We start from the raw sequence: 15,744 nt of genomic DNA, 5'->3' as shown, positions 1-15,744 counted from the left end.
TATATATTTGTTTGTGTTCTTATTTTCCACTTAGTTAATTAGTGTAGTAATTAGGTAGTAAATAAATAAATTATTTTTTTTCTCACTTTTGTAGAAAATAATAATAATAATAATAATAATATTGAGCTATGATTTATTTTATATTTTAGTTTAGTTTTATATCTAATTTTATTTTAAAATGATTCAATTTTGATTCTAAATTTTAGTAGAGTATCTGAACAAATATTTTGGAGTATTTTGGTTCTAAGACTTTCCTTTTTAGTCCTTTAAAGATATTTTCTTTAATTTTGTTTATTTAATTGAGATCTCGACCATTAGTTTAAAAGTACAAAAAGGAGTAGAATCATTCTTTTTTTTACATTCACGTGTACTACCTCTCTATTTTTGTGAGCCACCCAAATTTATTTCTTTCTTTTATTTTACCAAGTTTCCCTTAATTCCTTATGGCTTATTTGTTACCACTTACTTTTTGGTCAAAAATACTCAAAAGAACAGAACCAGATCTCATTCTCTTTTCTCCTTCGCAAAACCACCACCCAAATTATTATTATTATTATTATTATTATTTGATAGAAACAAGAAACCCCTTTATTTTTTTCCTCTCTCCCTTTCTGAAACAACAGAAGCGCGTTCTTCTTCTCTTCCCAACCACCACCCAAAACTTCCGGCCACCACTACTCAACCATCCGTTCCCCAATGGCCACACCACCACTACCATTGATTTCCTCTTCTCTTTCTCTACAAGGAACAACCAATTTATTTTCAGATCGGTGAAGTTTAAAAAACCCTAACCGCCACCTTCTCTCTTGATTCCGGCCACCGTGAGCCACTATTTACAAAACTAAACCGACCACTTTCATTCTCTTGAGGTTCACAACGAAACCCATATGTTTATTTCACAAATGGAGAATTTCGGTGACCACCGTGCCGGAAAATGCCTTCACCGCACCAGAGCTTTATGAGACCACTACATTTCTTTTTACCCTCATGGTGAGTTCCTCTCTTCCATTACCTAGTTCCAGATTTGCTTATGTTTTTCTCTTAAATTTTTTCTCTTAACATTTTAGTTCCTTTTCTCTGTTAACATTTTTAATTGTAACCTTCTACTGTTGTTAATGTTGTTTCTTCATCATAGTGATGATTTTTGAGAAAGTGATTAAGTAAAGAATACTAGGGTTAATATATATGTTTTAAGTTGCAGCTCTATTAACTTTTATTAACAATTTTTGCTCAGTTAGGATTGTTAGTTAGATTTGGGATAGTAGTAGCAAAAATCATTTGTTGTTTCGGTAGTCCCATTTGGTAGTAAAGAGTACACTTGTTTTAGTAGTGTTTATGGTTTCAAAGTTAGGTCTTTGTTCTTGGCTTAGCACATCTTGTGGCTAGTTTAAATCCTATTAGTAAATTTTTCCTTTCAAAACAAATAAAATAAAACAATGTAGAGGGACTTATGTAAATGATTTTTTTTTTTAGTTATGGGATGAACTGAGAGTTTCACAAAATGGTTGATTTACTTTCTAATTTAAATGATTTTGTTTTTATAATTTTATATCGACAAAATTGATATTTTAAATCATCTTAACTTCACCTTCTTCATACTTGTCTACAAATTAATATATTGGATTGAATTGATTCTAATTTGAGAGTTGTTTCACTGATCTCATTGGCCACGGGCTTCATATTCTCGGAAGAATTCGTTCTTGAGTTTTGGATCTTGGAGCAATAGGTCTGTGCGGTTAGGAAGGGACGGCTGAGTCGAAGTTCTGAAATTGTTGCGCATGTGTATTCGGTAAAGTACTCAGGTGGGGGAAGATATTGTATTTGTGTAGTTTTGGCACTGTTTGTTTGTTTGCTTGCTTGCTTATTTGTGTGGTTGTTTGTTTGTTTGTTTGTTTGTTAGCATATTTGCTTATTTGTGTGGTTGTTTGTTTGTTTGTCTGTTTGTGTAATTTAAGAATTTTTCACAACAGGACTTCGGAGTTGCTACGATGAAGGCAAGCGTGTGGCAGAAACTTTGATGTTTGATTATCATAGGCAGCATGGATTAGGTAATGTTATGCCATGTTTTCTTCACCAAACAAGTAACTCCTCATTGATAGAGGATATTGCCAATTCATTTTTTTTTCATCTTTTGTTAACTGAATAAAATATTTTCACAGAAATACGCATTGCTAGAATCTTCAATACATATGGACCACACATGAATATCGATGATGGGCGTGTTGTCAGCAACTTTATTGCTCAAGCAATTCGGTAAGTCCTTAAATAATGTTTTGATCTGGTTGACTAAAATAATGTCTATGAGAAAACTACGTAACAGATGTACTAACTCTTATGAAAAGAAAATATATACTGTAAACTCGGTCTTTATAAACAACAGATATATTTACTCGAATAGCTAGTTGTTTATCTGTTAAATTACGAGTCATTGATCTAAATACCTTGATTTAGTAGACTAGTCACAATTTCTTTTGCATTATTTTGAAACTGGATTCTTAACTGTTACTTGTTCTTGGGTGTTGCAGTGGTGAGCCCTTAACAGTCCAACTTCCAGGAACACAAACTCGCAGTTTCAGCTATGTCTCTGACATGGTATATATGAAGCTTTGCTCATCGTGTTTTGCTTTTAGATTTGCACATCAATGCTGATCTATGGTTGTTATATTTTTAATATGTATTAGGTTGATGGCCTAATTCGCCTCATGGAAGGAGAAAATACTGGTCCAATCAACATTGGGAACCCAGGTTTCTTTACAATACCAGTGATACTTATGTGCAGTGTACGCTTTTTTATTCTTCTGTTGTACTTGTTTGAATTGATTATTCATATTATTCTTTCAGGCGAGTTTACTATGACTGAACTTGCTGAGAACGTGAAGGAGGTCAGTTACAAACCATTTTAGTTCTTTTGGAATGTCAAATACGTCTCTTTATCTTAGTATTGTTATATTCCTGATGCTATATTTAAGCTTAAACCTCTGAATAATGGAAAACGCAACTCTTGAATACCAATGTATAGGTCTTATATTTTATGATGAATTGTATATTATATGCATTTTACTAACTACGTGTAACGTAACTTTGTGATTTAACTTACTTTGATTTGGTTTTATACATCCATGTATTTGATTTGATGATTGAGCCTAACTATAATGTAACATTTTTGCCTTATGCTAACAGATTTTGCCTTATGGAATTGAAACTTGGATTAGAGATGGCTGTGGTTGGTAGGGAATTGAAACTTGGATTAGAGAACTTGAGAGGTACTAAGCTCCAATACTCATTCTTCTCACTTCCTTCCTCTTGATTTGTCTAATGTTAGAGCTGGTGGATTTGGTGACATGCTCTCTTTATCCTCTAAACTCTCAAGTTCTGAATTTTGGTCTTTATTCTTCCCTTTTCTAACTGCTAATATAAGTTTTTGGACTGTTACGACTCTTAAAGTGGAGATTTGTATTCCATAAATCCTTATGTTGCTTACTATTACTCTAAGAGATTTAATGTGGCAGAAATTGTGGCTCTAGTTGTTGGTTGTTTACTTCAGTTTCAGTTTTCTTTCTTTCAATCTTATCTAGCATTCTCCTAGTATTTATATTGGTGAAGATTGGTTATATTTATTGCATTGCTGCTCTCTGACCTATTTGCTTTATATGATGTGAAATATGAAGCTTTAATATTGTTGTTATTTAGGTTGAAAGTTGAAATGGAAAATGGTTGAAACAATTGTTACAAATAGTGGCAGTTACATAAATAGAGATATAGTTATTTAGGGGATATACTATTTTCTTTATATGATATGAAATATGAAGCTTCATATTGTTACTTAGGTTGAAAGTTCATCGTCCTTTTCAAAATACACAACTTCATGATATTTTTTTGTTCGTAGGCTAAATTCAAGTTGCTTGCAAATGATGAAGCTATTATTAAAAAGAGCTTCAATAGTAGGGGGTCTTTGGCATTGAAAAACGCTTAGTTCAAGTTAAGATAGATGTATATAGCCTTTGGCATTAAAAGTTGCTGCTATGGAGGCTAGGATTGAAGCATTAACTATTGAACATGAGAAGAAACATAATTGTATGAATGTACTTTTGAATCATTAACTTTTGATATCAAGTGATATTTTGTTGTATGAGTCTACTTTCATGTCACTTTTGTAAATTTGATATTTATCAAAATATAATTGGACATTCTTGAGAATTAGATAAACATAATGAATATTATAAACATTATTTTAGTACTAAATTTATGGAATATTATGGCAGAATATATATATATAAAAAAAAAAAGGTTTTAGAGACGGAATTGTGATCCGTCTCCGTAGAGACGGAATTTCATTGAATAGAGACGGATTTTATAATTTTTGTGACAAAGTTTAGAGACGGAAATATATTTATCTGAGACGGAGGTTTCCGTCTCCAACTGCGACAGATTAACCTTTTCTTTCAGCTAAACATTGGCGACGGATTATATAAATTGGTGACGGGTTTAATCCGTCTCTATCAGAGACGGAAATCTAAATTCCGTCTCTAAAGGCTTTAGAGACGACAAAAACAACGACGGACCTAGTTCCGTCTCTGATTCCGTCTCAGACATGTTTAGAGACAGATTTTTCCTGTTTTAGAGACGGATTTTGCCCGTCTCTATTCCCAATTTTTCTAGTAGTGATCATAAAACTGCACTAGAGTGTGTACAAGCTTCTCTTCCACATTAGTCCGGAGAAGGGTAAGTAAATCCCCGTAACGACGTCGGAAACCGGTCGGATCCTTGATCTTGAGTGCCAAATCTCTCAAACTAGCCAAATCCACTTCCTTGAACTTGTAGGACTTAGTCTTCCCCATTCCTACAATGTTTACAAATTCAATTTGTCTAAGCCCTTCGATAAATGCATGGAAAAAGTTTATGCATGTATGCATGTATGCATGATCATATTCAAGTACGGAGAAAACATGGAGGGTTGATATTCAAAGTCAAGGGGTCATGGGTGGACACGACGTCCGGTGATACTAGGGCTTTGGGTAATAGTAACCGGGTTCTACAAAAGGTTCCCAAGTCGAAACCTCTCTTACGTATATCATGGTGCCACAAGACAAACACTCGCTCCACGATTATCCGTAAGAAGGTCTAACTTGAGTGTAGTATCGCGTGACGACTAAAACTCGAGACAACACTCGGTTTAGCCTCCGCACTACATCCTAGAAAGTGGCCATGGATGGGTTCGGTTATCTACGGTCCATAGCGTCATAGAACAATTGGAAGCAAAGTGCCTAAACGCGACAACACGCACCGACAACATCACCCCCAAAATGCCTCAGCTATGTGGGATTGATCGCATAATCCAATACACGAGGCAACCCTCGGAATGAATTGTCGATTATATCCCCCCTAAATCCTAAGTTTACTCAGCCCGGGTGTAGGACTTTTGATATCCTCACCCCCACACGTTTGCAAGAATTTAAACATTTATTCACATAAGAAAACAAGTAAAGGAAACAAGAAAAACCAAAAGCGCAAGCGTGAAAATAAAGACTAGGCGTAACTCTCGAATCTCCCCAGTGAAGTCGCCAGCTGTTTTATCTTGGTTTTTCGGGTGTCAAACATTGATTAAGTTTGAACCTTTTTAACCTTTGATATCTCATTTTTTCTTGGGAAGGGAAAAATAAAAAAACCCTTGAGAATCGAGGTTCGGGAGTTGTTTTCGTCATGGGAAGGTGTTAGGCACCCATGACGACTATAGTATCCTATAGGAACCGTCTTTACTTTCTACGCGTGCGCTTTATTTTTAAATGCTATTTGAAAGTGTTATTTACACCTAAGGGTTTGCTAGGTTAAGAATTGGAGGGAGAAGAATGTGTTTGAATTTTTGTTTTATTGGAATTCGAGAAGTTTTGACTTCTTGCCTACATACCCTTTTAAGGGATCAAAATCCATGTAGTTCTCTTCCAAAAATGTTTTTGTTTTTGTTGGTTGATTTTAATTTTGAAAATGGAATTTTAAAGAATAGGAGAGAGAGGCCTCAAGGGCATAAGGTTTGGAAAATGTGAGGTGTGATTAGTTACTTTGCAAAAAAAATCTAAGTATGATTAAAGTTCATTAAGGTTTTTTGTTTAAGAAAATAAAGGGAAAATTCAATGGGATTTTGATCCCAAGGTTTCTTTGGAAAATTATTTGAGTGAAGTTGTTCATATTTTTTGGAGAAGAGAATTTTTCTAAGTGTCGTGATTCCTAAGCATACATCTAAAGCATACATTCCCTAAGCATACATCTAAAGTATCCATGTGATGTGTGTGCATGTGTCGGTGCTTGTGTCGGTGTACATCATTAGAGTCCATTGTCCATTACATATGCCCTAGTTTACATGCTATGGTCTTGCAAGAATTTAAATTGCATAAAGTAAAGTACAAAAAACCTAGGTTATACATGCTAAATCTTTGCAAGAAATGTAAATGACAAGAAGTGAAATGGAAATGAAAGATGAGATGCTTGTGGGATATATGAAACATGAAGTAGAGGGTTAGTAGCACAAGATATAATGGCAAGAAATAAAGAAAGAGAATATTAAACAAAGATAGTAAAATCAACAAAAATAAAGTGTCAAAATGCACTAAAAAAATTAACCATAGTACTTCACTATGCATATGACCTATAATCCTCTCATCATAGCAATTTTCAAAAGGTTTTATTACAGCAATAATGTGAGAATTGTAGGAACATATTCAAGTCAAGAGTTATGATCTATTTCTAGACACATTTAGCACTTTATTTTCACAAACAAGTATTTACATGACTTGTAAAACAAGAAACTACCAAATCAATTCCAAAACAGTGGAGTGAATACAAAAGTCAGTGATAGACACATCACAAAATCACATCAAATGCCAATATCATGCATCAAGGCATCATGATCAAAGACATAGTAAAATTTCTCAAAAATTAACAAGAAAGTAACCAAATAAGCAAGAAACAACACACATATTTTCTTATCAAATTTTATCATGCAAAAATATCATAAAACACCAAGAAAATTATCAAGAATCCATAGGAATTTGATAGGAATTTTTGCACAAAATTTTAACATGCAGAGGGTATAAAAAGCAAGAACCAGTGGTGTTCATAGCAAAAAAATGAAGGGAAAGAAGAAAGAAGAAAAGAAACAGATCCAGGCCCATACGTATAAGATCCAGGTCCAGGGCTTATTGAACCAGAGCCACAGCATTGATCCAGATGGATCAACCCTAGATCTGATGGCTGAGAGCGCTAGGGAGCCTGAACCGGACTGGTTCTTGTGAACCGGTCTGGTTCAGGCGTCTATATAAGGCACAGGGACCGGTTTTCTTCATTTGTCAACACTCTTTCTCTCTCTAACCTTAAAACGTTCTCCCTTCTCTCTAACCGTAGAAGCCTCGTCGGAAACTGGGAATGGAGGCGGAGGACGGTGGTAGACGGCGGAGGAAGATGAAGATTCATCGGAATCTTCATCTTCTCCGACGACTTGACACCGTTTTCAAAACTAATTACATAGAAAGGATCGTCCTCCTCTCCTATTCCCGTTTCTAACGTTCAAACACTCAAGAACCTCTCAGGCTTTGCTAGATCTTAAAATACATAGATTCGGTTCTTTGAAACACGAATGAGGCAAAAGTCACAGCAATAAATCCAGAATTACATAAATAAGCACAAATCGAGTTGAGAGAGGAAGGAATGGTACCGAATCGGTTTCCGACGATGAGTTCTTGACGAGAATCGAACGATTTCCCCTTCGTCTTTTGATTTTCTGGAAAAATGTTCAAACCCTAACCGTTTCAATCTTTTGCAGGTTCGAGATTCTTTCGCTGTTGAACTTCTGATTCGATGTTTGATTCGAAACCCTAGGGTTTTGGATTGGCTCAAATTGGACTTCGCTTTGATTTGAATGTTTCTTGATTGATTCTGGCGAAATTAGTTCGATCTTGATGAACTTGCTTCGAATCTCTATTGAGCTTGATTTGATTTTGTTGAATGTTTCTTGATTGATTCTGTTACTGTACTTTCTGGAGATGAGCTTGATGATGAACTTGATGAAGATTCATCATGTTCTTCATCATTTTCCTGGATTTTGATCGGTTTTGGAAGAGAGAGAAATGCTGATTTCTGTTTCTGACTGTGGTTGTGATGTGGCACTGGATTAATGGCTGAGTTGTTACGATCTGAATGGGACTGTGATGATTGGGCCTTTATATAGCTGACACTTGTACTTGAAAGCCAATGAGAGCCTGCCACCTGTCATTGGACTTGAGAAGTTCGGCCTTGCTGAGTTTGGGATTTGAGGACCTTTCTGCAATTATTGAAACTTACAGGACCAAAATGCAATAATAGAAAAAGGACTTGAAAACAAAATTAAAAACATTTGAGGACTAAAATGCAAGACTGTTAAAGGACTAAAATGCAAATTTTAGAAACTCAGAGGACTGAAATGAAAAAGGACTAAAATGCAAATATTAATAAAATTTGTTAAAAGTGGTAATTTGGAAATAACGTAAAGTGAAACAAAAGATAAAATCAACAAAAGGACTAAAATGAACCAACTACCAAATGAGGTACTTCAAAGTAACCTCTCTCTGTCAAAATTTTACGTGAAATGACCAAAATACCCCTAGGGACTAAACTGACTCAAAATGACTCAAATGCAATTTTTGAAATGGATTTTAACATGGAATTGAAACAAAGGTTTATACAAACCAATTGAAAAGACTCAGAGACAATTTTCATGGACTAAAATGAGTTTGAATGCAGGAAATGACTAAAATACCCTTTTTCATATTTTTGCAAATAACATTGAAATAAAATGCAGAGAAATGTGCAATTGACCAGAGACAATCTCAAATGACTTGATATGCAAGAAAAACCTTTTGAATGGCTTTAGATGCAAGAAAACATAGACAAATACACAGTTGAAAATATTTTTAAAGCAAAATTGGTAGATAAAGCAGGGTAAAATATCAGTGTAAAACAATAGCAAGATGGCAATCTTTTAAAAGGTCAAAGACCATATCAGAGATGAAAAACATTTTGAGCAAGTATTTTTAGGTCCAAAATTAGGGTATAACAAACACATCTCAACAAGACCATATCATAGTTCCTCTTGTATAGGATTTCTCCGTCCAGAAGGAATCTACTAGCCCATCTCCTCAGGGTCTTTTTATCCCTATTGGAAGCACCAGGTGGATATTCGTGATTCTGCAAGAACTGTTTGATATTATAATACCAAGGTTTTCCATCATTCACATCTTCATTAGTCTGACTAGGTACTTTTTCAATGGTAAACACATGAGCGGGTCTATCAAGACGCTGCACTTTGATTATGGGCACGTCATTCCAGTGGTTCACACGAAACATGGAAGACAAAGTGGCAAGAGCGTCAGCCATCTGGTTTTCATCCCGAGGGATATGGTGCAGCTCGACCTTTGTAAAGTATGTCAATAGACGTCTTGCATAGTCACGGTAAGGGATCAGCTTCTCATGATGAGTCTCCCATTCACCTTTTATCTGATTAATGACAAGCGCGGAATCACCGTAGATGTCAAGATGCTTGATTCTCATATCAATGGCTTCTTCAATGCCCAAGATACATGCTTCATATTCAGCCATGTTATTCGAGCATTCAAAAGTTATTCAAAAGTTATTTGTGCATTCTTAGTGCTTGAGAAGCGCTATTAAGAGCCAAAATAAGTGCTATTAAAGGGGGTATTTTGTAGTAGTGAGTCTAAATCATCCATCAATTCTCTAATGTATGAGTGAATTGCTGGAACCATAAATCTGTAAAATACTGTTAGCTAGGAGATACGCTTGATGTGGTTGTGCAATACACATCAAGGAACTCATAGTATAATGAAGGGGATTCGCTGGTCATTCCTATTGCATCCAATATACAGTTATTGGTGGGTGCGAATCGAACCTAAAGGTTAGTGTGGCAAACCCATGCGTTTTGAGTTTTACATGCATAACCATTAAACTTTTCAGGTTTCAAGCGCAGCAGCCTCTTCCTAACAATCAAGTTAAATATCTTTAGGTTCGATTTTTATGGCTGCTTCATTAAAAGAAATGACTTCTGACTCTAATAAGTTTAAAAAGTTTGATGGGGGAAACTGCATCCGCTGACTGAGGAAGATTATGATTTATGGATGATTAATTAATGGCTGCAAGGTTAAGAGAAGATAAAAACTTTCTATCATGATGATAGGTACACGATAATTTATATGGAAACTGTATTATATGCATTTGATTGTTTCTTTTCGCATGACCTCTAAATTATTTGGTAATATTAATTGTGATTTGTACATATATCATTGAAAGCGAAAGAAAAATATAAATAAGTGTGAATATGTATGGTGTATTATACATGGTTACGTAGATGTCATTTTAGTATGGTTCATGCATGAAAATTGTTTGGTCATTAAATTGCACGTTTATAATTTATATGAGCAGTGCTATATGGCACGACAGGCCATATAGCACGACAAGCACGATAGGCAATTGCATATAAAAATAACTTGATATAGTAGCTCTTCATGAAGAAAAAAATACTCTGCATATAGTTTTATATAATGATCATTACGTTTAAGTTATTTAACTTGTTTTAATTTTATTTTTTTTCTTAAAACCCTTAAATCTTTTGAATCATTTTGATCGTATAAAAAAGGTCATTTACATCACGGGGTTCTTTAAGTTTAACGTTTTATCGTGTTAGTCTTTTTAATTTTTTTAGTTTTAAATTGATTTTTTATGACATTAAAAGTGTGCACGTAGTCCTTTTTAAGTCATAAAATGTATGTACCATTAACATTTTTCACCAAACTCAATTAAAAAATGTTTATGTAGACGTTTATTGCTAAGTTGGTAAGTTTAAATTTATCGCTCTCAAAACTAGGATTCATAAGTGTATTATTCAATATTAATTTGAACCCTTAAATTATAGATTAAATTTTTAATGTAGTTGATTAAATATTTATATGTAAAATTAACATTAAATTGGAAAACAATAAGAAAAATATGTATGTAAGTAATTATGTTTTGTGTCATAAACACTTTTAAACATTTTACCTTATGGGAGCATTTTTTAACAAAGTTGGATGAAAAAGGAATCAATTTGTTAAAAAAAAAAATTAAAGGACTAACTTATTCATTTTTACCAACACAAATGACCATTTAAAAGTTAAAAATATAAAAAGGATTAGTCCAATATAAATGTTAAATTAAAGGACCGATGTGTATTTAGCTTATAAAAAACAACACACGCAAACAAAAAATAAAAGTTAACAAATAAAAAACCAAATCAAAAAGGAAATTGGAAGTTGTGGAAACCATTCGTGCTTGTTTGACGACAAATAGTGTCGTGTAGTTCAGCATTTCTCAATTTATATTTCTCTTGACTGCTATTATAATAGTAGAAAATATGAATTGTCAAATATATCATGTTCATGCTTTATTGATATTATTGTTTTCGGTAAGAATTTTTTTTTTTTTAAGGATATTTTCGGTAAGAAATTATTGCATTTAGAATTAATGATCTCATATTATATGCGTATGATAATATGAAAGTAATTGTTAATTTCTTGTTTATCTTGATATTACAATAATTTGGATATGTTTTGAATTATTGTAAGTTGACATATGTTCATTAAGGAAATATTAATGATTTTGGCTCATTGTTTATTTTTCTATGTTAATTAAAAGTACAATATTAAATTCAAATGCATTGATTACAACAGGTTATTTCCACTTTTGAGTCATTTTTTTTTTGTGGTGTCCAGGGATCGAACCCCAGACCTTGCACATATTATGTATTGTCCTTACCAACTGAGTTTGGCTCACGGGGATACTTTTGAGTCATTAACTTGTGCGTTAAGGGCACAAGCGAGAAAAGAAACAAAAAAGAGTGAAATAATAGATGAAATAATTTATTAATGTGATAAAAAGAGCGATAGAGAGAAAAAACTAAAATGTATAAAAAATATAATAAAAGGTGCATAAAATATAATTGCTTTTTATAAAATAATATCATAGATATCTCAAAGGGTTATATCTCATTATTATAGCATCTTTTCTTTTTTTTGAAAACGAAAAATATATTATAACCTCTTTTACTAAAACAATTATACATCCGGATGGTTACGAATTCTATAAATAACCACACTCTGAAAATCTTTCTTGTCACCTAAACTAAAAACTTGAGTACTCTCTCAACCCAAACTCAAACCACCTCTTCTTATTTTTTCAACTTAAAAAAAAAAACTCCAAAATTAAGATGAAGACTCCTCCAACCATGCTTCTCCTACTCCACTTAACACTCCTCTTCCTTTCTTCCATGTACTTCTCCACATCAAACGCTGATGACGACTTCTTCTGCAATGCCAATGACAAAGCCACCCTCCTCAAAATCAGAGACCATTTCGGTGGCCCCAAAGGTCGCCTCGACGACTGGGACAACAATACAGAATGTTGTGACTGGAACTTCGTTGGTTGCGGCAAACCGTATCCCGGCCGAGTCACCGTTGTCACCATCAGCCGTGGCTGGGGTCTTTCCGGTACGCTTCCAGCTGAGTTTGGCGACCTCCCTTATCTTAGCATGCTCTCATTGGCCGAAATGCCGAAAGTAACTGGGACAATCCCTAACTCTTTCAGCAAACTCCAAAGACTACAAAATCTGGATCTTGGCTCCAACAGCCTTAGTGGGCCAATCCCCTCCTATCTGGGCAAATTGAAGCGTCTAAAGGAGATTGATTTGTCTAACAACAAGTTATCTGGTGCAATTCCGGCGTCGCTCGGCAACCTACAGTCTCTTTCGCAATTTAATGTTAGCTTTAACCAGCTGTGTGGTGCAATTCCTGCTGGGTTGAAGAAGTTTAATAAGAATGTGTTTGAGCATAATAAATGCCTCTGTGGTGCTCCTTTAGCACCTTGCAAGTAAGGCCTACTATCAAGTAAATAAAAGGAATATAATTGAGTCATAATGTGACCATTTTACTTCCTTAAAATAATGTTATCTGCTCAGTATTCATACACAATGAATACTCCATAATAAAAGTATAATTGTTAAATCAATATATATGATTTGTCTTTTTTTTTTTTTTTGTGGTGGCCGCGGTTCGAACCCCGAACCTTGCATATATTATGCATTGTCCATACCAACTGAGCTAAGCTCACAAGGACATATGATATAATTGTCTAATATTTATTTTTACAGTTAATTAATATATGTTTTGTTCTCAAATTTTCTAAGTTTTCACAATTAATAATAATAGGCACATTTCTATATCTAAGATAAAAATACATGGTATTTTTAAGCTTAAATAGAGGCAAAAATTTGTATAGTAAATTCTGGATTTTAAAAAAGTTGGTATTATTGAGAGGTAACCTTGGAACAACTGGTAAAGTTGTTGTCATGTGGCTGAAAGGTCACGGGTTCAAGTCCTGGAAACAGTCTCTTGTGTAAAAAACAGGGTAAGGCTGCGTACAATACACCAATAATGGTGGGACCCCTTCCCGGACCCTGCGTATGCGAGAGCTTTAGTGCACCGGGTTGCCCTTTAAAAGAGTTGGTATTATTCAAGTTGACAGCCAGAAATGAAACGATTTTACTCAAATGAAAATGGTATAGTAAATTTTGGCTGTAATCCCTCCGTCTCATTTTAAATGTCGTTTAAAGATTATGCATGTTTTTTAAGGAAATGGATCACATTCACATGTCTTTAACAGTGTCTAAGGAAGTTGGAATAGTTGACGTAGAAGCATAAACAAGGTCATGGGTTCGCAAATACATCGTTTAATCATTTAATGAATTAGTACATTCAATAAGCAAGTATTTGAAATCGGTCCTGGGTTCCTGCATAAAGAAGTTGGAATTATTGCGACGAAATACATCAACTTTAATTTTTGCTTATATATGAAATCGAAGGAAGTTTATGTACCTGGAAAAGCAGTACATTCACATGTCTTTAACAGTCTTATAATTGGGCCACCACCTCCACTATAATGTGTTCTGAGATAAATCGCTTGCACCACATTGTTGAATTGTCAATTTTTTTGGGTCCATGCACGTCGGTAACTTGGCAACCCTATGTACTTGATGAAGGAAAAGAATATGATATATGCATGTAACACAATATGCCAAATCATGAGAAACACTTGTGTGGACCAAGAATTTTGGTTTGGTCACACACACAAGTTTTTTCTTCTCTCTCTTCTATTCTCTCTTCTCCATTTTCTCTCTCTTCTCTCTTCTCTCTCTTCTCTTTTTTCTCTTTGTGTGACCAAAGACCACTTGTGTGGACCAGGACCACACAAGATTTTCTCGCCAAATCATAAAAGACAGTTGTTCAATTAATTTGGCAACCCTACGTCATGTGTATTATTATTTTTTTGAATGTCCCAATGTGATGATTATGTATAGACACAAATTATTTTACTTACATTTTATTGTGAAAAATTATAAAAGAGTACATTTGTTTAAGGACAAAAGCCAAAAGTAGGGTGGGGTTTAGTATGGGAAAGGAAACTTCTTTCCCATGATGGGAAAGTTTAATAACAGCCATTGATTTAATATTTTTTTAAGTGGATGGCCCAGATCTGTTACCTGGTAATGGTTTGAAACTTTTTGTTGGCTATTGTGTAACAAAAAAGGTGACCCCACATATGGATTAAAAAACTTTATATCATTTGAAGAGGAGAGAGAAAAGTATCTACATTTCAGTATCTTCATTTTGTGGTTTTCTTCTTCACCTAGTGTTGTTCTTATGAGTTTTTTACAGAACAACATGGTGTGATTTCAGTCACCCAAAATACAAATTAATTAAATCAATTTTTACCATTGTCACATGAAACCTCCAAACAATATTTGAACCATTTTTTCTATCAACGAAAAATAGTAAAGGAAAAGAACAAGAGAGGAGAAACAAGCTGCACATAGATCCTCTCTCACTGACTTTTCACATGCAAAAATGGTGAATTGAATTTTTGGGTGTTACGGTTTTCTACTCAAAATTAATATTTTAACAACAAGAAATTAACCCTGCTAAAACCAAGTTGTTGATTCCTCCATGGTAGGTGAAATTGTGATTATGCTTTTTAATAATTATTTTGACATTAGTAAAAAATAAATAAATAAACAATGATTTCAATTTCTAATAGATAAAGATAAAGAGATAATGAGATTGAGATGAAGAAATCAACAAAAGCATGAGGATGAAGAAATCTATAAAAAAAAATTGAAAAACAATTGACTCAGATATAATGTTTAGTATTAATTTTTATTTGACCAGGTTATCTAATTATTCACAAAGAATTGGCATCTTCTAAAATTTGTTAAGTTTTTCTGGGTTTTGTTACAAAGGATGATACCAAAGGTGGTTGAGGTGTATTTTGTGACGTTGTGAGAAAAGAGAGAGGTGCATTAGTAATGATACAAACAACCTTAAAAAACTAAACTCAGATTTTTTTATTTTTGTAAACAACCTGTTGCAATTGACAGCTGCCATGAAAAATGGAACTTTCCCATGGTGGGAAAGAAGTTTTCTTTCCCAGGCTAAATGCCACCGTAACCCAAAAGTAGTATTTGGATAAGGAGTCACTAAAAATAAACTTAATGTGATCATTTGACAATACCATCAGAGTTTACTAGAAAATTTATACCATCATCAATTCAATAATATCCCAAAGTTCACCATCAACCCAAATAGTATGACTATACATTTTGCTTTTCCACCAAGATAA

The 15,744-nt window shown here is 34.0% G+C and overlaps 2 protein-coding genes across 5 annotated transcripts; both read left to right on the top strand.

Moving 5' to 3' along the window:
* Positions 1 to 603: 603 nt before the first annotated feature.
* Positions 604 to 4,129, top strand: LOC146904981 (UDP-glucuronic acid decarboxylase 3-like). 4 transcript variants are annotated; one of them, XM_085722799.1, is made up of 9 exons: positions 604 to 990; positions 1,692 to 1,802; positions 1,971 to 2,048; positions 2,160 to 2,253; positions 2,526 to 2,592; positions 2,682 to 2,745; positions 2,842 to 2,882; positions 3,181 to 3,263; positions 3,887 to 4,129. In XM_085722799.1, exons 3-8 carry the CDS (start codon positions 2,018 to 2,020, stop codon positions 3,229 to 3,231), a joined length of 348 nt encoding a protein of 115 aa, XP_085578925.1. In that variant the 5' UTR covers positions 604 to 990; positions 1,692 to 1,802; positions 1,971 to 2,017; the 3' UTR covers positions 3,232 to 3,263; positions 3,887 to 4,129. The 4 variants fall into 4 exon arrangements, with proteins under 4 accessions (XP_085578925.1, XP_085578926.1, XP_085578927.1 ...); XM_085722800.1 differs by having other exon boundaries at positions 1,956 to 2,048; XM_085722801.1 differs by lacking the exon at positions 1,692 to 1,802.
* Positions 4,130 to 12,139: 8,010 nt separating this feature from the next.
* On the top strand, positions 12,140 to 13,079 carry LOC146904980 (polygalacturonase inhibitor 1-like). The gene has a single exon (XM_085722796.1). It carries the CDS (start codon positions 12,281 to 12,283, stop codon positions 12,941 to 12,943), a length of 663 nt encoding a protein of 220 aa, XP_085578922.1. The 5' UTR covers positions 12,140 to 12,280; the 3' UTR covers positions 12,944 to 13,079.
* Positions 13,080 to 15,744: the final 2,665 nt, after the last annotated feature.

This window comes from Medicago sativa, chromosome 7, assembly GCF_051527215.1.
Source record: "Medicago sativa cultivar Bolivia chromosome 7, Bolivia_mono, whole genome shotgun sequence".
Lineage (NCBI taxonomy): Eukaryota > Viridiplantae > Streptophyta > Magnoliopsida > Fabales > Fabaceae > Medicago > Medicago sativa.
Note: the sequence above shows the minus strand (reverse complement) of the source record. Positions and strands in the feature narration are given on the sequence as shown.

Excerpts from the sequence above, each read along its gene's own strand:
- LOC146904981 (XM_085722801.1), top strand. The coding sequence starts at position 2,018 with ATGTTTGATTATCATAGGCAGCATGGATTAG. Across the intron at positions 2,593-2,681 it reads TCAGCTATGTCTCTGACATG|GTTGATGGCCTAATTCGCCT; the intron begins GTATATATGAAG and ends AATATGTATTAG. Across the intron at positions 2,883-3,180 it reads TTGCTGAGAACGTGAAGGAG|ATTTTGCCTTATGGAATTGA; the intron begins GTCAGTTACAAA and ends TTATGCTAACAG.
- LOC146904980 (XM_085722796.1), top strand. The coding sequence starts at position 12,281 with ATGAAGACTCCTCCAACCATGCTTCTCCTACTCCACTTAACACTCCTC.